Source organism: Phocoena phocoena, chromosome 3 (genome assembly GCF_963924675.1).
Source record: "Phocoena phocoena chromosome 3, mPhoPho1.1, whole genome shotgun sequence".
Lineage (NCBI taxonomy): Eukaryota > Metazoa > Chordata > Mammalia > Artiodactyla > Phocoenidae > Phocoena > Phocoena phocoena.
The window spans coordinates 126,112,128-126,134,655 of record NC_089221.1 but is presented as its reverse complement, the minus strand read 5'-3'; the positions used below and the strand labels follow the sequence as shown (position 1 = coordinate 126,134,655).

At 43.2% G+C, this 22,528-nt stretch overlaps 1 protein-coding gene across 1 annotated transcript in view; it reads right to left on the bottom strand.

The window, feature by feature from the left end:
• The window catches only part of ABLIM3 (actin binding LIM protein family member 3), a 142,224-nt gene that overhangs the window by 61,313 nt on the left and 58,383 nt on the right, over positions 1 to 22,528 (bottom strand). The window contains exons 4-6 of the mRNA XM_065874835.1: positions 9,398 to 9,581; positions 7,424 to 7,536; positions 1,018 to 1,144 (exon numbers count right to left, since the gene is read on the bottom strand). Of these exons, the coding sequence (XP_065730907.1) occupies positions 1,018 to 1,144; positions 7,424 to 7,536; positions 9,398 to 9,581 (424 nt within the window). The remainder of the gene's footprint in view (positions 1 to 1,017; positions 1,145 to 7,423; positions 7,537 to 9,397; positions 9,582 to 22,528) is intronic.

Sequence of the window (22,528 nt, the reverse complement as noted above, 5' to 3'; positions counted from 1 at the left end):
CTCCCATTTTTGCTTTTTAAGGGAGTTTGAGTTGGGTTTTCTGTCACTTATGATTGGAAAGGTCTTAAAGAACAGAACTTCTCTTGAGCTCTCAATCACGTATCCCCTGGAGGCACAGTTTCTTATGTATATAGCTTCTCTCTCTTATTTTTTGATAGCAGAAACCACGCATGCTACAAATTTACATGCTCACTGTGTCCTAGCATCGGGCCAGAGGCGATACCTGAGAAGTGTCTGGAGCATAAAGTGTCAAAGCTGTGAGGGTCTGTGGCCCTAATTCTTTTTAGGTACTTGAGTGTGTAAACGTGGTCACAAGGGCCTAGCACAAGGGGGCTTGTCTAGTGCTCAGTGTGTAGGCTGGGCCATCTTCCCTGACAACTGTGTGTCCATCATCTCTTATCTCAATTCATTCAACAACTGTATTGTTGACTATGGGTTGGGCATTGTGCTACACAGCAGCAGAGGATTAAACAAGTCCCACCCTAGCGAGGACAGACACTAAATACAATCATTGGAGCAAATTACTTACTGCCTGAGACAGTTTCTACAGCTTTTCAAATGGGGATAAATATCTCATGGGGGTAGTCATGGGACTTAACGTGATAATTCGTGCACAGCAGTTAGCACATTCCTTGTCCACAATAAAAGCTCAATAAATGGTAGCTAGTATTATTAACCTTACTAAAAAGTTAACTTGGATAAATATACAATTGCAAATGGTGTTGGCCCGTATGAAGGAAAAGAATAGGGCAGAATGAGGCCAACTCTGAGGAGAGGGTGTGGGACCCGAGACCAGAAGGGAGGAGCAAGCACGTGCAGAGCAGAGAAGAGTATCTGAGGCAGAGGAAGCACCGCGTGAGGGCCCAAGGTGTGTGGGGTGCTGTTTGCGGCCAGAGTGTGATAGCTGGATGGAAACGGAGGGAGCTGCTCCTGGGGACTCAGGCAAGGGTCATGTGCAGCCAGGTCTGGGAGCATGCAGAGGCCAGGCGGGCGGGGCGGGGAGGGGGAGAAACCCACTTGCTGATGTACTCCCCGGTGAGGATGATGCTGCAGGTCTGGCATTTGAAGCAGCTGACGTGCCACTGCTTGTCCAGAGCCAGGAGTGACTGGCCGTGCTTGATCTCCTCCTTGCACCCAGCGCAGTCTGCGAAGACAAGAGGATGTGCTGAGCAAAGCATCCTGGGCCCCTAGAGCCCTGCCATCATCGCACACCTGAGTCAAGGAAACCCCTCCTGGAATGCCAGCTTTTCCACAACTGCTCCCACCCTGGCACTGGCACCTGTCGAGACTCTGCCAGGTGAGGGAAAGGCCAGCGGAGCCCTGGCCTCTTGACAAGTGGTCTTGGTGTGAGGGAGAAAGACAGACCTCCCAGGGTTCCTCCAGAAAGTTCCCTGCTGGTCATCCTGACAACTGTTCATCCAGAATGGACCCTGCACTGCTTCTGCTCTCGAGTTGCTAACTAAGCTCATCCAAGTCTCTGTGACCCAGGGACCTGCAGTATCAGTGTCACCTGGGAGCTCAGAAATGTGCAGCAATGTGGGCCCCACCCAGATTGACTGAATTTTTATTTATTTTTAATTATTTTATTTTTATTGAAGTATGCTTGATTTACAATGTTGTGTTAGTTTCAGGTGGACAGCAAAGTGATTCAGTTACATATATATGTATATATATTATGTATATATATATCTTTTTCAGGTTCTTCTCCATTATAGGTTGTTGTTACAAGATACTAAATATAGTTCCCTGTGCTATACAGTAGGTCCTTGTTGCTTATCTACTTTATGTATAGTAGTGTGTACCTGTTAATCCCAAACTCCTCATTTATCCCCCTCTTTCCCCTTTGTTAACCATAAGTTTTTCTACGTCTGTGAGTCTGTTTCTGTTTTATAAATAAGTTCATTTGTATCATTTTTCTAGGTTCCACATATAAGTGATATCAAATGGTATTTTTCTTTCTCTGCCTGATTTACTTCACTTACTATGATAATCTCCATGTCCATCCATGTTGCTGCAAATAGCATTATTTCATTCTTTTTTATGGCTGAGTAATATTCCATTGTATGTATATGTATATATATATATATATATATATATATATATGTACCACATCTTCTTTATCCATTCATCTACTGATGGACATTTAGGTTGCTTCCACATCTTGGCTATTGTTAATACTGCTGCAATGAGCATTGGGGTGCATGTATCTTTTTGAATTAGAGTTTTCTCCAGATATATGCCAAGGACTGGGATTGCTGGATCATATGATAGCTCTATTTTTAGTTTTCTGAGGAACCTCTATACTGTTTTCCATAGTGGCTGCACCAATATACATTCCCACCAACAGTGCAAGAGGTTCCCTTCTCTCCACACCCTCTCCAGCATTTATTGTTTGTGGACTTTCTGATGATGGCCATTCGGACTGGTGTGAGGTCACACCTCATTTTTTTGCAGTTTTGGTTTGCATTTCTCTAATAATTAGTGATTTTAAGCATCTTTTCATGTGCCTGTTGTCCCTCTGTATGTGTTCTTTGGAGAAACATCTATTTAGGTCTTCTGACCATTTTTCAATTGGATTGTTTTTCTGATGTTGAGCTGTATGAGCTGTTTATATATTTTGGAAATTAAGCCCTTGTCGCTTACCTACTGAATTTTATCAAGATCTCCAAGCACAGTAGAGTTTTCCTCAATGGCAAGGGCCCTGTTTGTGATTTGTGTGTTTTGTGGTTAAATCTATTTTCTTGCCTAGCACCGTGCTCAGCACATAGTTAAGAACTCAAACAGATTTGCTGAATGAGCGTGAAAGAGCAGGCCTCACGGCACTCAGGCAAAGGACAGAACTTACCACACACACCTCCTCCCCAACATGATTACATACCAAACGCTTGCCTCCCCAGGTAGCAAGGATTAAAGAGTCTGATGAGATCGTTCCAGAGCAGCAAGGTGCCCTTGCTCTCCGTTCCCCTCACCCTGGACTGTGCACTGGAGCCAATATTGAATGCAGGGGGCCCCAGAGTCTGCCTGTTGCTCAATCAGTGTCTGCGGAGGGGCAGGAAATAGAGGCAGTGTCCAAGATACTTGGGAGAAGCGGGAAATTCAGGCCTAGCCGACCGGATGTCCCACTCTGGAGGAGGAAAGGGTCATGGTGCAAAGTTTACCAGAGGACAAGCCTGCCTCCTGGCACCAAAGCAAGTGCATACTTGGGAGCAGTGGTGAGAAAAGAGACGGCTATCAAGTTGGGAGAGGCTGGCTGAAGCTCTCACACCCAGCTGGGAGCCTGTCCTGGGAGAGGAGATGAGATGTCCATGTGTCTAAGAAGTGGGTGTGCCCAGCAGGCTGTGGGGAGGGTCTGGGCCCTGATGAAGTGTGTGTATGAAGCAGCTCCCACAGTCCGCGCCTCTTGGCCACACAGTGCCTTTCTAACGTCTCTTAGTGCAAGCTGCGGGCAGGAAGGTCTCCCATTGCAAAATGCTTCAAGTCCCAGGCCTTCAAATGGGGGCTGGGAGAATAATTTTAGGATCTCTTTTCTCCTGGGATAAGTCTACCCCCACCCCATCCTGATCATCACAGTCTTCAGAATGTCATAGTTTAGAGAGGTCAGTACCCCCTCCTCTTTTATAGACAGATGGCCTCTGAAGTGACTTGCCCACGCTCCGAACAGTAAAACCCAAGGGCTCAGGCGTCTGGTCCAGCTTTCTAGGCCACAAATGCTGACCTTGTGTCTCTGTGGGCCTCATTGATAGGGTTAAATGATTCCACAGGGGCTCAGAGTTCACAGAGCATTTGGCCAAAGTCCCACGCAATGCAGGAAGCTACAGCATTCTCAACAGGCGTGGGCACCTTCCTCTGTGTCATAGCTTCCAGGGGTGAGCAGCTCACCGCCCCCCCCACCTTTTTTTTTTTTTCGGTATGCGGTCCTCTCACTGTTGCGGCCTCTCCCGTGGCAGAGCACAGGCTCCGGACGCGCAGGCTCAGCGGCCATGGCTCACGGGCCCAGCCGCTCCGCGGCATGTGGGATCTTCCCGGACCGGGGCATGAACCCGCGTCCCCTGCATCGGCAGGTGGACTCTCAACCACTGCGCCACCAGGGAAGCCCTGTTCTCATGTTTTTAACTCATACTCTGTGCATTATCCAATCTCTGATATGAGGTCAGAAGCAATATTCCTGATGTAGGAAGGCCTGCTGAATCCTCCTGAGAATTCTGGCTTACCTGCTCCACATGCTTTTTCTTTTCATGTTATACTGCTCGTCCTCCACTCTACAGGCTTCATATTTATCAGGACCTTTTCCTCCCTCTTCTCTCAACTTTCACTCTTGGCCACGCAGTGGAGCCTCAAACACCCCATCCGGGAGCCCGGGTCTCGTGTAATAAGCAGGGTCAGGAAAACCACACCCTGTCCCAAGTTGGATTCTGCAGACCCAGCTGTCCACTCCATTCCTCCTACGTTCCTCTTTATTCCAAAATTACAACCTTCAGCTGGCAGAAAGTATGATGCCACCACTTGTTCCTCCTAAATCCCTCAGTTTACTGGAGACTCTAAAGACCCCAGACAACTATTTTTAGTTTTTTTTGACTGTGTCATTCATCCCACTTAGATCAGCAAAAATAAGTGGGTTTGTGAGTCATAGCAAGCTCCCCACCTCGTTTTAGGCAACTAATCCAGGGAGACAGGACCCTTCCTATTAGCGAGTCATGTCTCTGGTATAGGGTGTTAAGGAAATAGGCTCCAAAGCCAGACTGCCTGGGCTCACATTCTAGTTACAGTATCATTATCTGAGTGACGTTGGGCAAGTCATTTATGCTGTCTGAGTCTTAGTTTTCTCATCTAAAAACCATTACTCTTATCTCCCTCGTAGAGTTATTATAATGATTAAATGAGATGTTATATATAGAAAACTTAGTGCAGTGCCTGACAACAGTAATGGCCAATCAACGTTAGCAAGAGTGATGGTGGTGGTTTTGGTGGTGATGGTGGTGGTGCTACTGCTGCTGATTCTTCTCAGTGAGGTCTGTGCGGTGCCTGGCAATAGTCACCGTCATCAGTGTTAGCAGTGGTGATGGTGGTGTTGGTGATAGTGGTGCTTGTAATGATGGTGGGGGTGATTGTGAAGATGGTGGTGGTGGTGGTACTTATGGTGGCCATGCTACTTCTGCTCCTGATTCTTCTTGGTGAGATCCGTGAGGAAACACTTCTTCCGCCTGTGGTAAGTAATACAATTCTTTTCTCTTGACAGTTCCTAAGTATTCTTCTTGATCTCTTTTGAGTAGATACTGCTCCTGCTTTTCCAGAATGTCTTTACATTCCAGGGATGAAACTTCACACTCCTGTAGCTCAAGAATACAGCAAGTTTTCCTGCTTTCATTTTCCTTCTCCATGATATGTTCTTCCCCTTAGCACTCTCTTGAATCTTGTTTTAGTTCCCTTCAACCTTGGGGGAACTAAGCAGACCTTCCAACTTCCCCTCAAGTCAGGTGGCTGCCCTGCGTTTACAGCATGGATAATGACCACCTTTGGGGATAAAACATTTCTATGAAACATATGCCCTGTAGATCCACACAGTGATGTCTAGACTTCATGAGTAACAAGATGAGCCATGATCCTAGGCATCCCCCTGGAGACGGCCCACGTGCTCACTTGCTCTTCTGCACTCACTCTTCCTCACCTTTTTCACCTCCTGATCTGCAGAATTATGGTGGACACAGCCTCTTCTTGTGGACATGCTCCCATGCAGGGCTCCCGCACTTAGCTGAGGAAATCTCCCACCTGTCTGAGATTCCCCAAGGCACACAGTACACACAACACAGGCTGAGTGAGGTAACAGCAGATTCAGGAATCTTATTCTCAGTTCTCCTTTGGGATGTTTCCTAGACTAAACCTCCAAGCCAACAAAATCCCTCATTTATATTTAGAGAGCATTTTACACACTATGACGTATGTTGGTTTGATTCCCGAATACTGATACACTTGCTTTCCACAAAGTTGGGTAAACCGAGCCACAGGGAGGCTACATGATGGCTGTGCATTCACACAGAAGGATGGCAGCCTCCTGACTCCAGCCAGCTTCCCTCTGTGAACTCACACGTGGTCCCACTGGTGTCTGGGCGCCTTGGCAGCATCAGCCATGGCGCTGTGGTCCTGCATCCCAGCCTTGCTGTCATATTGGATGATGCTTTCAAGGAGTTATGAAGGATAACAGTGTGTGCTCTCAGCCACCTCAAGATGGAAACCTGATCAGAGCGGCAAATTTTTCTTGAGCCCCACCGAAGATACTGACGGAAAGTCTGGGAGCAGATCTGATTCAACTGAAAGAAAGGAAGGGCAAGGGAGGGAGCCTCCCCACTGGCCCCCGTGCTAATGGAGCCCCCGGGAGCTCAGCCCTGCTGACTTGGGGTATTCTGTGCTCGCCCTCCTCAGCCAGACACAGCCTCAGCGTGCTGACTCTGCTGGTGCCGTGGCCAGCAGCCCCCATACCACACAGTGATGCCGCACAAGACGCTAATGGGCTTTCATTGATGCTGACGACAAGGCCAGTGAGAGTGTCACGTAACATGAAAGAATGCCGGCGCTCAGCTTGGCTTACCGAGACCCAGGGGGCTGTGTCCGTGTGTGTGTGAGCACATGCAGTCAGTGGCCTGACAAGGGCATCTTGGAACAGTGATTTGGATATCTTACGGCTAGACACGTTTGAATGGAATGGACATTCCACAAATCAGAATGACTGTTCCAAGGCACTATTGATCCTCAGTTCCCCCCAACTCCCCATCTATGTTTTGGTGATCGATGGCCTGCCAAGTGTCCCCCTCATCCCTAGACAGTAGTTCTCAATCTTAGGAGCAGCAAATGAGTCACCCAAGAAGCTTATTAAGATTGTAGATTTCTAGGTCCCATTCCTAGAAGTCAAGAGTGGGCCCAGAAATCTGTATTTTTATCAGTCCTGCAGTGAAGCTGATGTCACGGTCCATGGAACACACCCCAAGGGGCACTAGCACAGCCCTTGTGGCCTTCTCTCATATTCCCTCTTTTGCTAAGATATGTCTGCATATTCTTCTTTAGTGGAGTTTGTAAAAATTGACAGCCACTGGTGGAAAACACTTGATCAGCTCTGTTGCGATGCCCTTGGGAGCGTGGACCAGAGGGGAGATAAGGAGCCCTGCTCATCCCAGGAGAACCACCCAAGTGGCCAACACATGGCACAGGCCATCTCTGTTCACAGTTGGGCAGCCGGTTTTCCCTGCGTTTGTGCTTTGGGAAGTTTGTGAGTCTGGGCTGTGTGCCAACTGGGTCATGCTTCAGGAGTCCTCCAGGGTGGGAACCTCCCCCACTTCCCTCCAGGCTGCGGAAGCAGTTAGCGAAGCTGGGAAAGGAGAGCCCTGGGAGATGGCACTCGTGGACGGCGACGTGCCCCATGGGGAGGACTCACGGCTTGGTCCACGGATCTTGATGGGCTTACTGCTCGTCATGGACTGGGAGCATGTCTGACACAAACATTCCTTCCCGCTGAAGGTCACCTTGTCTCCAATGGGGAAAGGCTTCCTGCAAGAGGGATGAAGGAGAAATTCAACACCATCTCTCCAGAGGGTTCCGTGTCTATAGGTGACTTGACAACACATGTGCTTGAAGACCTTTGGTAGCACACACTGCACACAGAGAGCACCAGGCACATTCAAGTGCTGTTCACGGGGCCGGGCTAAACCACTCAGTTAGGGCCAGGACCAGAACTGGAGACCCAGTTGGGCCATTTACATGATTTTTAAACACTGGGAAAATCGTGACACTTATTTGGGCTTACATTTCTCTTCTATAATGAAGAGGCTAAAAATGTCTCAGAGGTACTTCCTCTTCCTGGAAGGACTTCTTCCATCCCAAATTGACCTATCCCCTGTATGTCAGGAAGAACTCATTCAACTCCCCAACTTGCCAAAATTTCCTTCTTTCACTCCACAGGAAGTTTAGACATCCTCAAAGAACCTCTTCCTCTGCTTGCCTGCATTTGCGAGTTCTACAGCTCAGGGGCTCAAGCTCGTCATGTCCTGCCTCCCTAACTAAATATAAAGTGCATAGAACCCTCAGTACAGCTGATCCCATCACACAGCAGCTCTCGCTTGTGTGGATTGGGATGCCTGTTAATATGGACTCTGAGTTTATGCCCCCGTAAGCCTGCAGTGGCTCCACTGCCCTTACATTAGCAACATGAACAACGGAGGGAGTGCCAGGGAGGGAGGGGAGCCGTGTTCTCATCACAGGCCAGGCACTGATTCATGGTAAAAGGACCCGGCATGACCTTGGGAAGGCACCTATTCTCCATGGGGCTTCACAAAACCTCCACTTTAGACCATACGGACCCTACTGTGCAAACTTCCAATGGTTCTGGGATTCCAGGTCTTAAGGGTTGGATGAATGAATGAATGAATTCCACTGGGTGATAATATTTTCTTATGCACTGTGTCCTTAGTCTCAATCAGAAACTCTAATTGGTTAGTTACTCTAACTGGTAACAAAGAGGTGGTTATTATACGAGGAGAATAATTGATCTATAAATGACTTTCCCAATTAAAAAATGCATACATATACTCTAATCGTGCTTTACTTATGACTTAATCAGAGCAGTCCATTAAATTTTAACATATCTGTGGGCAGGGTTGAGGTTTCTTTATTTTTTCATCTCCTTAATATGGTGCTTCGCATACACTGGGCCCTTAAGGTACCTTTGCTAAGTTAACAAGTGACGGGTATGCTGAGGGTGGGGAGGAGGGAAGGGGTGAGCTTTCCATCACCTATCAGAGGTCTTGAGAGGCTAGATAATGATCATTATGATAACGAAGAGCATAAAAGTAGACACAATTTGGTACCAGTCATTGAGATAAGGTCTCTCTGCATGTACCATCTCATTTATCTTCATGGAAACCCAATGAAGTTGGACTGGCTTTGATGTCAATTCACCAATGAAGCGGAGGCTTACAGAGGTGGGGTCACCTGCCAGGGTCATGGAGGGAGGCTATAAATAGATATTCCAGTACCGTATGTGGCTGAGGGTGTGAGAGCCTGAGCCAGATTCATGGATTCCAAAGTGAGTTTTGAGAGGCCAGGGCCCTCAGTGCTTCCTTCAGGGCCTTTTGATGGGAAGTGGGAGGCTGAGTGTTGGGGCTCAGCTCCTTACGCTGCCTTTGTCTCGGGACAAACCAGTGTTTTATACTAGATCACGTTTGACAAACAGGATTCAGCCGCTAAATGTTTGAAAACCACTAGCCTGTCAGGTCTTTCCTCCCCTGAGATTAGAGGATGCAAGTGTCCAGCAAAAAGCCGAGTAAGCCCCGGATCTGCCTGGGAAAGGCCATTTCTTCCCTGCTGCAGGATCCCGGGCAGAGGGTCCCGCCCCCGCTGGCCTGCTGCTCACCTGCACAAGCTGCACACGAAGCACCTGGGGTGGTAGGTGCGGCCCAGCGCGGAGATGACCTCGCCCGTGATGAAGTCCCGGCAGCTGTCACAGCGGGTGCCGTAGAGCTGCTGGTAGTCCTGGGTGCAGATGTACTCCTGGTTCTTGAAGAAGAAGCCTGACTGAGCCAGGCCACAGCCACACACTTGGGGAAACAAGGCGGGAAACAAAGGCAGGTGAGTCCAGGGAGGGTCTGCAAGCATGAGGTTCTCGCTGGGGACAAGGCTGCTGTCTGACTCAGTCGTAACTGGCCAGAGAATGGTGATGCATGGGACCTCATGGGCCTTTGGGGCCAGGGCTCCTTAAAGGATGGCCCGAAGACCACTTGCATCAGAATCACCTGGCGGGCCTCTTGAGATGCAGCTGCCTGGACCTGAATCAGACTCCCTCAGGTTGGAGCCCAGGCATCTGCATTTTAGCACACTCCCCAGCTGATCCTGATGCATGCTGAGACGACCCATGCTATACAATCCTCTCAAAACATGGAGGAGAAGTTTAAAGCCATGTAGCGCATGCAGTGCAACGCAGCTGGTGATATCATGAGTTTGATGAAAGAATCATTCAGTTAAAAATGCCCTGGGGATTTCCTACGTGCATGAGTCTGTGCTAGGTGAAGACAAGTTAGGATGGCAATGGGATGTATGATTTGAAGATTAGAATCCAGCTTCACCATAGCCATAAAAGGTAGATCTGTTCCCAGGCAGGAATGATAAAACACAATCCTTGAAATCCAAAGAGCTAACAATGGATGCAGAGGGAAGACCACATAGAACATACATCAGTGGGGACAGGCCATGGGCTGGTGTAGGTAGCAAGTGCTGTGAGTGGGAGGAATCAATGAAGGCTCTCTGGAGGAGGTAGCATCTAACTTGAAGTGAAGGAATGGAATGAGCTAAAGCACAAAGGCAGGAAACTACAGGCAATATTTGTGTGGAGATGCGGCTAGGGTAAGGGTGGTGTTTTTAGAGAGTGGAAAATATTGCCAGGCCAGTTAGAGGAAGAGGGGCCAAGTCCAGTTTAAGACGTTTAGGCTTTGTGGGAAACTAGGAAGCCACGGACGGTTTTTCCCCTAGTTTTTAAAATCTTAAATTATTTTGAAAAATCTCGGACATATACAACAGTAGAGAGAAGATTATAATGATTCCCTATCACCCAGCTGCAGAAATGATCAATTGCACTGATGACTTCTGAAAAGAGAGGCAACATGATTTCATAAGGTACTTTATAAAGTCTTTCGGGATATCCTTGTGGACAATATGAAGTAATATAGGGCAGATAATAGAAAAGCAGGTGGATATAGTTATAGATGTCTGAACAACTGAATCATGTGGGACTCCCCTCCCCCAAAAGACTTCGAAACGTGGGAAATGAGATTTCCCTCTGAGAGTTAAGTTACGAAATGAACACATAATGGGAAGAGCAGGAAGAGGCTAAGTTTCTTCCAAGAGATTGAATGACTCTCAGGGCCACCAGAACGGCTGAGTTTATTGATCCAGCTAAAGCAAGGATGGGTCAGCCAGGAAGGGGCTGGTCAGCAATCAAAGGAAGGCCACTTGAGAGCTCATTCAAATCCCGAGACCAGCTCCCCTTGTTCTGAGTCTGACAGTTTGACTTTCTACATAGGTTGCCTTTGTGAGACAAGCAGCTGATCAGGGCAACATGAACTAGTACAACGGAGAGTTACAGCTCCTGTTTATGTTAATAAACAGGCACTCGGGTTTTATACGTCCGTTTCCCAAAGATGTGGTTAGCATGACTCAACTTTACCAAGCGTGATCCACGGTGGGGAAACCAACAAGATGTTTTCCAAGCCTGTAAGTGCGAGGACCTGGCCTGAACTGGGTGAAATCACCCCAGTAAATACTCTCTTATCTTTAATAGGGAATGTTGTTTTGCAAAAGCAGCCAGGTTAAAAGTAGGAGGGACTTCTAGGTGAATGTCAGAAGTATTTTGCAAGTGTTTGTTCACTCTGCAGGCCAGAGGTATGCTCCAAGGGCCAAGGTGAGGGAGGAGGGCGGCTCCAAATGTCACAGCACCAGGGGAAACGGTCTAGGACCATGAGACACTCTGCTCTGGGAGTCAGACCACCTGGGCTATCTAACTCTCTGGGTGACACTGAACTTGGTCCTCTGTTGTCTGGGGCCTCTGTTCACTTCTGTGTAAAGAGCAGAAACTGGACAAGAAATGACCTGAGCTTTTCTTCTGACACTGATATCCTGTGAGTCTAGGAAAAGGTAGGGCTGACTATAAGCCTAAACATTTTAAATTCCACGTGAGGTAGAGCTGGCAGCCACTGGGGACCACCCCTTGCAGAGAGGCAGGGCTTATGAGGAGAAGTGGTGCTGGTGGTGGTGGTAGGTGGGGAAGGGTCCAACTTTCATCAGGCTTCATGAAATCTCATCACAGCAAACAATGCCTGGTCTGGAAGGCAGGCAAGGCCAGAGAACAGGCTGTGCTGGGGTGTGCAGGTGGCAGGTCAATTGACTTCATGGCTGTGGAATTAGTCAGGCATGGCCTACAACCTCATTGGAAACAGCGCCTGTTTTTTCCCTTCTTTTCTCTCCTTTGTGTCCCCTGCCAACTCCACTTCCAGAGCCACCTCTCCCAGTGGAGAAAACCAGTAGGCCATACAAAAACTTGGAACAATCAGTTCCTTCATTTCCCCCAAGGAGCTGAAGGAGGAAGGTAGAAAGGATGTAAAGGTTGATAAGAATCCCAGGGGTTCCTGGAAATACAGTGGGGAACACGGGGTGGAAGGAAAGCTGGACCAGCACGACAGATGTATTTGAGGCTGAGCAGAGCTCTGCATTCAAATAACAGGAAAGGCCATGGAGAGGGTCTGTAGTATGGAAGTGATGTGGAATTAATACATCCAGGGCAGTCATTATTCTGTGAATCAGAAAAATATAGTCTATTAATTAAAAGAAAGATTATATAGCCTAACAATGGGACAGAATATGGGAACTCAGAACTGCTTTCAGAAAACACAGAATGCTCACTGTAAACAAAAGGCCTAGAATAGGACGTGCACACAGCCCTACTGTGTTTCAGTGGAAAATGTACTGTTTTGAGGGTCACTGGACCTTCCTCCATATTCCCATTCTAGCACTCAGGTGCTGTGTGACTTTGAAAAAGTGACCTCACCCCTCTGGAGCTCAGTTACCTCATTTGTAAAATGAGGGGGCTATGTGGTAACTGAGGACACATCCAGACCTGAGAGTCTAGGATTCTGTCATATAATTCTGTTGATTTTCAACTTTTCAAATGAGACAGTTTTATGGAATTTCAAAATCAAAGTGTTAGAAGGGCCCCCGAAGGTGATCTCATTATTTTAAACATTTAAATTGTGAAATATATTATACATACAGAAGATGTAGTAAATATATATGTACAGTGTAAAGAAGAATAAAACATGCTCCCAGCTACTCACTACCGAGTTTATGAAACAGAACATCACCAGCAGCTCGGAAGCCTGTTCCCATCTCCCTAAGAGCGCCCTGCTTCCCACACCACGCCCCAAATTGCGTTTATCATTCTCTTGCTTTTCTTTACAGTTTTACTACCTTTGAGGTATCTACAAACAATATATTGTTTAGTTTTGCCTGTTTTTGAACTTTATATGGATGGAATCATACTGCATCTACTCTTCTGTGTAATTTACTGCTTCATTCTCTCAGTATTATGTTTTTGAGATTCATCCATGTTGATGCATGTAGTTGTGGGTCATTCATTTTCACTGCTGTGCTGTATTTCGTTGTCTGACTATATCACAATTGATCTATTCCACTGCTGAAGGACATCCAAGCTGCTTGTGGTTTTTTTTTTCCTTTATGGAGATGCTGCCTTGAACATTCTTGTATTTGTGAGGTGATGTCTCACTGTTTTCCAATAAGTTTTTCCCATTTACATTCCCACCAGCAGTTCTCACTGAGCTATATTATCACAGATACCAGGTAACACCTAACTTTTTACATTTAGTTAACATGGTACAGGTGAAAGGATGTTCTATTGTGATTTTAAATTTAATTTCCCTGATTATTAATGAAATTGAGAATGTTATTACCTGCTTATGGACCATTTGTGTTTTCAAGGTTTATCCACATGGAGCATGTATCAGTATCTCTTTTCTACCGCTGAATAATATTCCACTGTATGGATATACCACACTGTACTTATCCATTCACTGGCTGATGGATATTTGAATTGTTTCAAACTTTTGACTTTATGAATAATATTGCTATGAACATTTGTGTACAAGTTTTTGTGTGAACATACGTTACTTGAGTGTAAGTCTAGCAGTGGAATTTGGAATTGTTGGGGTTAGATGGTAACTCTATATTTACCCCTAGAGGAACTGCAAGATTGTTTTCCAAAGCACCTACACATTTTACATTCCCACCAGCAAGGTATGAGGGTTCCAATTCTTCCACATTCTTGCCAACACTTGTATTATCTGTCTTTTTTGATTATAGCCAACTGAGTGGGTGTGAAGTTTATCTCATTGTGGTTTTATTTGCATTTCATTGATGGCTAATGATGTTGAGCATTTCTTCATGTGCTTATTGCACATTTATATAACTTCTTCATAGAAATGTCTATTCATATCCTGTGCCCATTTTGAAATTGGGTTATTTGTCTTTTTTATTATTAAGTTGTAAGTATTCTTTATATAGTCTAGATACAAGCTCTTTACCAGATATTTGATTTGCAAATTTTATCTCCCATTCTGTGTGTTGCCTTTCACATTCTTCATGGTATGTTTTGAAGCAAAAAAGTTTTTAATTTTGATGATGTTCAATTTATCTATTTTTCCTTAGTTGTTTGTGCTTTGGGTGTCATGTCCAAGAAGGCTTTGCCTAACTTAAGGTCACAAAGATTTACTCTCTTAAAAATTTTATAGTTTTAGCTCTTATGTTTAGGTTTTTGACTTATTTTGAGTTAATTTTTTTGTATGATGTGAAGAAGAATGCAAATTTTTTTTCACATATATATGTTCAGTTTTCCTAGCATCATTTGTTGAAGTCTGTTCTTTCCCTATTGAATTATTTTGGCTGCCTCGATGACATTCAACTGACCATAAATATAAGGGTTTATTTTTGCACTCTCATTTTGACTCTATTGATCTATATGTCTATCCTTGAACCACATTGTTTTGTTTATTGTAGCTTTGTAGTAAGTTTTGAAAGTGGGAAGTTTGAGTTTTCCAACCTTGTTCTTCTTTTTCAAGATTGCTTTGGCTATTTTATGTTCCTTTCAATTCCATATGCATTTTAGAATCAGTCTGCCAATTTCTACAGAGAAGCAAGTGGGGATTTTTATAGCAATTACATGTGTTATGAACTGAATAGTGTCCTCCCCCAAATTCATATTCATATGTTGAAGCCCCAAGCCCTAATGTGATGGTACTTAGATAGGTGGTCTTTAGGAGATAATCAGGTTTAGATGAGGTCATAAGGATGGGACCTTCATTATGGGATTAGTGACCCCATTAGAAGAGACACCAGCAAACTTGCTCATTCTCATTTTCCCTCTCTTTCTCTCTCTCTGCTCCTCCCTCCCTCCCTCTGTGATATGTGAGGACACAGTGAGAGGGAAGCTGTCTGCAAGCCAGGAAGGAAGCTCTCCATAACCCAACTATGAAGGCACCTTAATCTTGGACTTCTAGCCTCCAGAACTGTGAGAAAATACACTACTGTTGTTTAAGCCATCCAATCTATGTTATTTTGTTATGGCAGCCTGAGCTAAGATAGCACTAAGTTTGTAGATTGATCTAAAGAATATTGCCATCATAACAATGTTAAGGCTTCTGATCCATGAGCATGGTATATCTTTCCATTTACTTAGATAGTCTTTAATATTTTGTAGTTTTCAAAGTATAAACTTTACACTTTTATTAAATTCTTCTTCTTGTTTTTCAATGTAGCTCTCAAAGCATTTCCAGATTTTTATTATTTAAGAGAACATATCACCCCTCCTAGGTATATGGACAAGAGAAATCATATACATGTTGACCAGATGACACATAAAAGAATGTCTATAGCCACATTATACGTAATGCTAGACACAACTCAAATGCTCATCAACAGTAAGAAGAATAAATTCATGGTGGTATAATATAATCACACAATGGAACATATAGCAATGAGGATGAACAAACCATAAATGCATGAAACAACAAGACTGACTCTCACAAACAAAATGTTAGCACAGGAAGCCAGATGTAAAAGAGTACCCACACTGATTCTACTTATATGATGTTTACAACAGGCAAAACTTATTTATGATGTTAGAAGCAGGACAGTGGATACTTTTGATGGGGGGCAGTGACTGGTGGGACATGCAAAGTAAGTTTCTGGGGTGCTGGTGATGTGCTGTTTCTTTTTTTGTTGTTGTTTTTTGTTTGTTTCTTTTGGTTTTTTGTTAAAATTTTTTTTTACTTAATTTATTTTTTAATATAGCACGTTCTTATTAGTCATCAATTTTATACACATTAGTGTATACATGTCAATCCCAATCACTGAATTCATCTCACCCCCACCCCCACCCTCCTGCCGCTTTCCCCCCTTGGTGTCCATACATTTCTTCTCTACATCTGTGTCTCAAATTCTGCCCTGCAAACCGGTTCATCTGTACCATTTTTCTAGGTTCCACATATATGCATTAATATACGATATTTTTCTCTGACTTACTTCACTCTGTATGACAGTCTCTAGATTCATCCACGTCTCAACAAATGACCCAATTTCGTTCCTTTTTGTGGCTGAGTAATATTCCATTGTACATATGTACCACATCTTCTTTATCCATTTGTCTGTCGATGGGCGTTTAGGTTGCTTCCGTGACCTGGCTATTGTAAATAGTGCTGCAATGAACATTGTGGTGCATGTGTCTTTTGAATTATGGTTTTCTCTGGGTATATGCCCAGTAGTGGGATTGCTGGATCATATGGTAATTTTTAGTTTTTTAAGGAACCTCCATACTGTTCTCCATTGTGGCTGTATCAATTTATATTCTAACCAACAGGGCAAGAGGGTTCCCTTTTCTCCACACCCTCTCCAGCATTTGTTGTTTGTAGATTTTCTGATGACGCCCATTCTAACTGGTGTGAGGTGGTACCTCATTGTAGTTTTGATTTGTATTTCTCTAATAATCTGTGATGTTGAGCAGCTTTTCACGTGCTTCTTGGCCATCTGTATGTCTTCTTTGGAGAAATGTCTATTTAGGTCTTCTGCCCATTTTTTGATTGGGTTGTTTGTTTTTTTAATATTGAGCTGCATGAGGTGTTTATATATTTTGGAGATTAATCCTTTGTCCGTTGATTCATTTGCAAAATATTTTCTCCCATTCTGAGGGTTGTCTTTTTGTCTTGTTTATGGTTTCCTTTCCTTTGTTTATGGTTTGTCCTTATGTCTTGTTTATGGTTTCCTTTCCAGTACTTTTGCTGTGCATAAGCTTTTAAGTTTCATTAGGTCCAATTTGTTTATTTCTGTTTTTATTTCCATTACTCTAGAAGGTGGATCAAAGATGATCTTGCTGTGATTTATGTCAAAGAGTGCTCTTCCTATGTTTTCCTCTAAGAGTTTTATAGTATCCATTCTTAAATTTAGGTCTCTAATCCATTTTGAGTTTATTTTTGTGTATGGTGTGAGGGAGTGTTCTAATTTTATTCTTTTACATGTAGCTGTCCAGTTTTCCCAGCACCATTTAATGAACAGACTGTCTTTTCTCCATTGTATATCCTTGTCTCTTTTGTCATAGATTAGTTGACCATAGGTGCGTGGGTTTATCTCTGGGCTTTCTATCTTGTTCCATTGATCTATGTTTCTGTTTTTGTGCCAGTACCATATTGTCTTGATTACTGTAGCTTTACAGTATACTCTGAAGTCAGGGAGTCTTGATTCCTCCAGCTCCATTTTTTTCCCTCAAGACTGCTTTGGCTATTCGGGATCTTTTGTGTCTCCATACAAATTTAAAGATTTTGTTCTAGTTCCTTAAGAAACGCCGTTGGTAATTTCATAGGAATTGCACTGAATCTGTAGATTGCTTTGGGTAGTATAGTAATTTTCACAATATTGATTCTTCCAATCCAAGAACATGTTATATCTCTCCATCTGTTCATATCGCCTTTAATTTCTTTCATAAGTGTCTTATAGTTTTCTGCATACAGGTCTTTTGTCTCCCTAGGTAGGTTTATTCCTAGGTATTTTATTCTTTTTGTTGCAGTGGTAAATGGGAGTGTTTCCTTGATTTCTCTTTCAGATTTTTCATCATTAGTGTATAGGAATGCAAGAGATTTCTGTGCATTAATTTTGTATCCTGCAACTTTACCAAATTCATTGATTAGCTCTAGTAGTTTTCTGGTGGCAGTTTTAGGATTCTCTATGTATAGTATCACCTCCTCTGCAAACAGTGACAGCTTTACTTCTTCTTTTCCAATTTGTTTTCCTTTTATTTCTTTTTCTTCTCTGATTGCTATGGCTAGGGCTTCCAAAACTATGCTGAATAAGAGTGGTGACAGTGGACATCCTTGTCTTGTTCCTGATCTTAGAGGAAATGCTTTCAGTTTTTCACCATTGAGAATGATGTTTACTGTGGGTCTGTCATATATTGCCTTTATTATATTGAGGTAGGTTTCCTCTATGCCCACTTTCTGGAGAGTTTTTTATCATAAATGGGTGTTGAATTTTGTCAAAAGCTTTTTCTGCATCTATTGAGATGATCATATGGTTTTTATTCTTCAGTTTGTTAATATGGTGTATCACATTGATTTGCGTATACTGAAGAATCCTTGCATCCTTGGGATAAATCCCACTTGATCATGGTGTATGATCCTTTTAATGTGTTGTTGGATTCTGTTTGCTAGTATTTTGTTGAGGATATTTGCATCTATATTCATCAGTGATATTGGTCTGTAATTTTCTTTTTTTTGTAGTATCTTTTTCTGGTTTTGGTATCAGGGTGATGGTGGCCTCATAGAATGAGTTTGGGAGTGTTCCTTCCTCTGCAATTTTTTGGAAGAGTTTGAGAAGGATGGGTGTTGGCTCTTCTCTAAATGTTTCATAGAATTCACCTGTGAAGCCACCTGGTCCTGGACTTGTATTTGTTGGAAGATTTTTAATCACAGTTTCAATTTCATTACTTGTGATTGGTCTGTTCATATTTTCTATTTCTTCCTGGTTCAGTCTTGGAAGGTTATACCTTTCTAAGAATTTGTCCATTCCTTCCATGTTGTCCATTTTATTGGCATAGAGTTGCTTGTAGTAGTCTCTTGGGATGCTTTGTATTTCTGCCGTGTCTGTTGTAACTTCTCCTTTTTCATTTCTAATTTTATTGATTTGAGTCCTCTCCCTCTTTTTCTTGATGAATATGGCTAAGGGTTTATCAATTTTATCTTCTCAAAGAAGCAGCTTTTAGTTTTTTTGATCTTTGCTATTGTTTTCTTTGTTTCTATTTCATTTATTTCTGCTCGGATATTTATGACTTCTTTCCTTCTGCTAACTTTGGGTTTTGTTTGTTCTTCTTTCTCTAGTTCCTTTAGGTGTAAGGTTAGATTGTTTATTTGAGATTTTTCTTGTTTCTTGAGGTAGGCTTGTATAGCTATAAACTTCCCTCTTAGAACTGCTTTTGCTGCATCCCATAGGTTTTGGATTGTCGTGTTCTCATTGTCACTTGTCTCTAGGTATTTTTTGATATTCTCTTTGATTTCTTCAGTGATCTCTTGGTTATTTAGTAAGGTATTGTTCAGCCTCCATGTGTTTGTGTTTTTTATGTTTTTTTTCCCTGTAATTCATTTCTAATCTCATAGCATTGTGGTCAGAAAAGATGCTTGACATGATTTCAATTTTATTAAATTTACTGAGGCTTGATTTGTGACCCAAGATATGATCTATCCTGGAGAATGTTCCATGCACACTTGAGAAGAAAGTGTAATTTGCTGTTTTTGGATGGAATGTCCTACAAATATCAATTAAATCTATCTGGTCTATTCTGTCATTTAAAGCTTCTGTTTCCTTATTTATTTTCGTTTTGGATAATCTGTCCATTGACATGAGGTGTTAAGGTCCCCCATGATTATTGTGTTACTGTCGATTTCCTCTTTTATAGCTGTTAGCAGTTGCCTTATGTATTGAGGTGCTCCTATGTTGGGTGCATATATATTTATAATTGTTATATTGTCTTCTTGGATTGATCCCTTGATCATTATGTAGTGTCCTTCCTTGTCTCTTGTAACATTCTTTATTTTAAAGTCTATTTTATCTGATATGAGTACAGCTACTCCAGCTTTCTTTTGATTTCCACTGACATGGAATATCTTTTTCCATCCCCTCACTTTGAGTCTGTATGTGTCCCTAGGTCTGAAGTGGGTGTCTTGTAGACAGCATATAGATGGGTCTTGTTTTTGTACCCATTCAGCAAGCCTGTGTCTTTTGGTTGGAGCATTTAATCCATTCACGTTTAAGGTAATTATCAATATGTATGTTCCTATGACCATTTTCTTAATTGTTTTGGGTTTGTTTTTGTAGGTCCTTTTCTTCTCTTGTGTTTTCCAATTAGAGAAGTTCCTTTAGCATTTGTTGTAGAGCTGGTTTGGTGGTGCTGAATTCTCTTAGCTTTTGTTTGTCTGAAAAGCTTTTGATTTCTCTATCGAATCTGAATGAGATCCTTACTGTGTAGAGTGATCTTGGTTGTAGGTTCTTCCCTTTAATCCCTTTAAGTATATCATGCCACTCTCTCCTGGCTTGTAGAGTTTCTGCTGAGAAATAAGCTGTTAACCTTATGGGAGTTCCCTTGTATGTTATTTGTTGTTTTTCCCTTGCTGCTTTCAATATTTTTTCTTTGTCTTTAATTTTTGCCAATTTGATTACTATGTATCTTGGTGTGTTTCTCCTTGGGTTTATCCTGTATGGGACTCTGCGCTTCCTGGACTTGGGTGGGTATTTCCTTTCCCATGCTAGGGAAGTTTTCGACTATAATCTCTTCAAATATTTTCTTGGGTCCTTTCTCTCTCTCTTCTCCTTCTGGGACCCCTATAATGCAAATGTTATTGCATTTAATGTTGTCCCAGAGGTCTCTTAGGCTGTCTACATTTCTTTTTATTCTTTTTTCTTTATTCTGTTCCACAGCAGTGAATTCCACCATTCTCTCTTCCAGGTCACTTATCCGTTCTTCTGCCTCAGTTATTCTGCTATTGATTCCTTCTAGCGTAGTTTTCATTTCAGTTATTGTATTGTTCATCTCTGTTTGTTTGTTCTTTAATTCTTCTAAGTCTTTGTTAAACAATTCTTGCATCTTCTCGATCTTTGCCTCCATTCTTTTTCTGAGGTCCTGGATCACCTTCACTATCGTTATTCTGAATTCTTTTTCTGGAAGGTTGCCTATCTCCACTTCATTTAGTTGTTTTTCTGGGGTTTTATCTTGTTCCTTCATCTGGTACGTAGCCCTCTGCCTTTTCATCTTGTCTATCTTTCTGTGAATGTGGTTTTTATTCCACAGGCTGCAGGATTGTAGTTCCTCTTGCTTCTGCTGTGTGCTCTCTGGTCGACGTGGCTATCTAAGAGGCTTGTGCAAGTTTCTTGATGGGAGGGACTGGTCGTGGGTAGAGCAGACTGTTGCCTTGGTTGGCAGAGCTCAGTAAAAGTTTAATCTGCTTGACTGCTCATGGGTGGGTCTGGGTTCCCTCCCTGTTGGTTGTTTGGCCCAGGGGAACCCAACACTGGAGCCTACCTGGGCTCTTTGGTGGGGCTAATGGCAGACTCTGGGAGGGCTCACACCAAGGAGTACTTCCCAGAACTTCTGCTGCCAGTGTCCTTGTCCCCACGGTGAGACACAGTCACCCCCTGCCTCTGCAGGAGACCCTCCAACACTAGCAGGTAGGTCTGGTTCAGTCTCCCCTGGGGTCACTGCTCCTTCCCCTGGGTCCCCATATGCACACTACTTTGTGTGTGCCCTCCAAGAGTGGAGTCTCTGTTTCCCCCAGTCCTGTCGAAGTCCTGCAATCAAATCCCACTAGCCTTCAAAGTCTGATTCTCTAGGAATTCCTCCTCCCATTGCTGGACCCCCAGGTTGGGAAGGCTGACGTGGGGCTCAGAACCTTCACTCCAGTGGGTGGACTTCTGTGGTATAAGTGTTCTCCAGTCTGTGAGTCACCCACCCAGCAGTTACAGGATGTGATTTTACTGTGATTGCGCCCCCCCTACCGTCTCACTGTGGCTGCCTCTTTGTCTTTGGATGTGGGGTTATCTTTTTTGGTGAGTTCCAGTGTCCTCCTGTGGATGATTGTCCAGCAGCTAGTTGTGATTCTGGTGTTCTCACAAGAGGGAGTGAGAGCACGTCCTTCTACTCCGCCGTCTTGGTTCAGGGCCGAAAATCTCTTGTTAAATTCATATGCATTTTATTTTTGATGCTATTGTAAATGGAACTGTTTTCTCAATTTTATTTTCAGATTATTCATTGCAAGTGTATAGAAATACAATTGATTTTGGTATATTGACCTTGTACCTTGAAATCTGATGAACTTATTTGCTAGTTGTAATAGTCTTTTTTAGCACATTCCTTAAGATTTGTTATATACAAGATCATGTCACGTGCAAATAGAGACAGTCTTACTTCTTTTTCAATCTGGGTGACTTCTATTTCATTTTCTTGCCTAATTGACCTAGCATGAACCTGCAGTATAACGTTAAATAGAAGCAGTAAGAGCAGACATTCTTTTCTTATTTTTGATCTCACAAGGGAAGCAGTCTTGCAGCATTAAGTATGATTTAAGCTGTGGGTTTGCCTTTGTTCTTGAAAGATAGTTTTGCTGAATACATAATCCTAAATTTACAGTTACTTCTTTCAGTACATAAAGGTATTATTCCACTGTTTTCAGATTTCCTTGTGACTAAAACTTCAGCTGTCAGCTTATTTACCATTCATATGCAGATGATCTGTCTCTTATCTCTGGCTACGTTTAAGACAGGTTTTTTTGGTTGCTTTTGGTGATCTGCAGTTTCACCATGATGTGTGTAGGTAGATTTCTTTTATATTTTTCTACTGGGATTCATTAAGTTTCCTAGATTCAAGGATTTGTGTCCCTATATTAGGAATTTG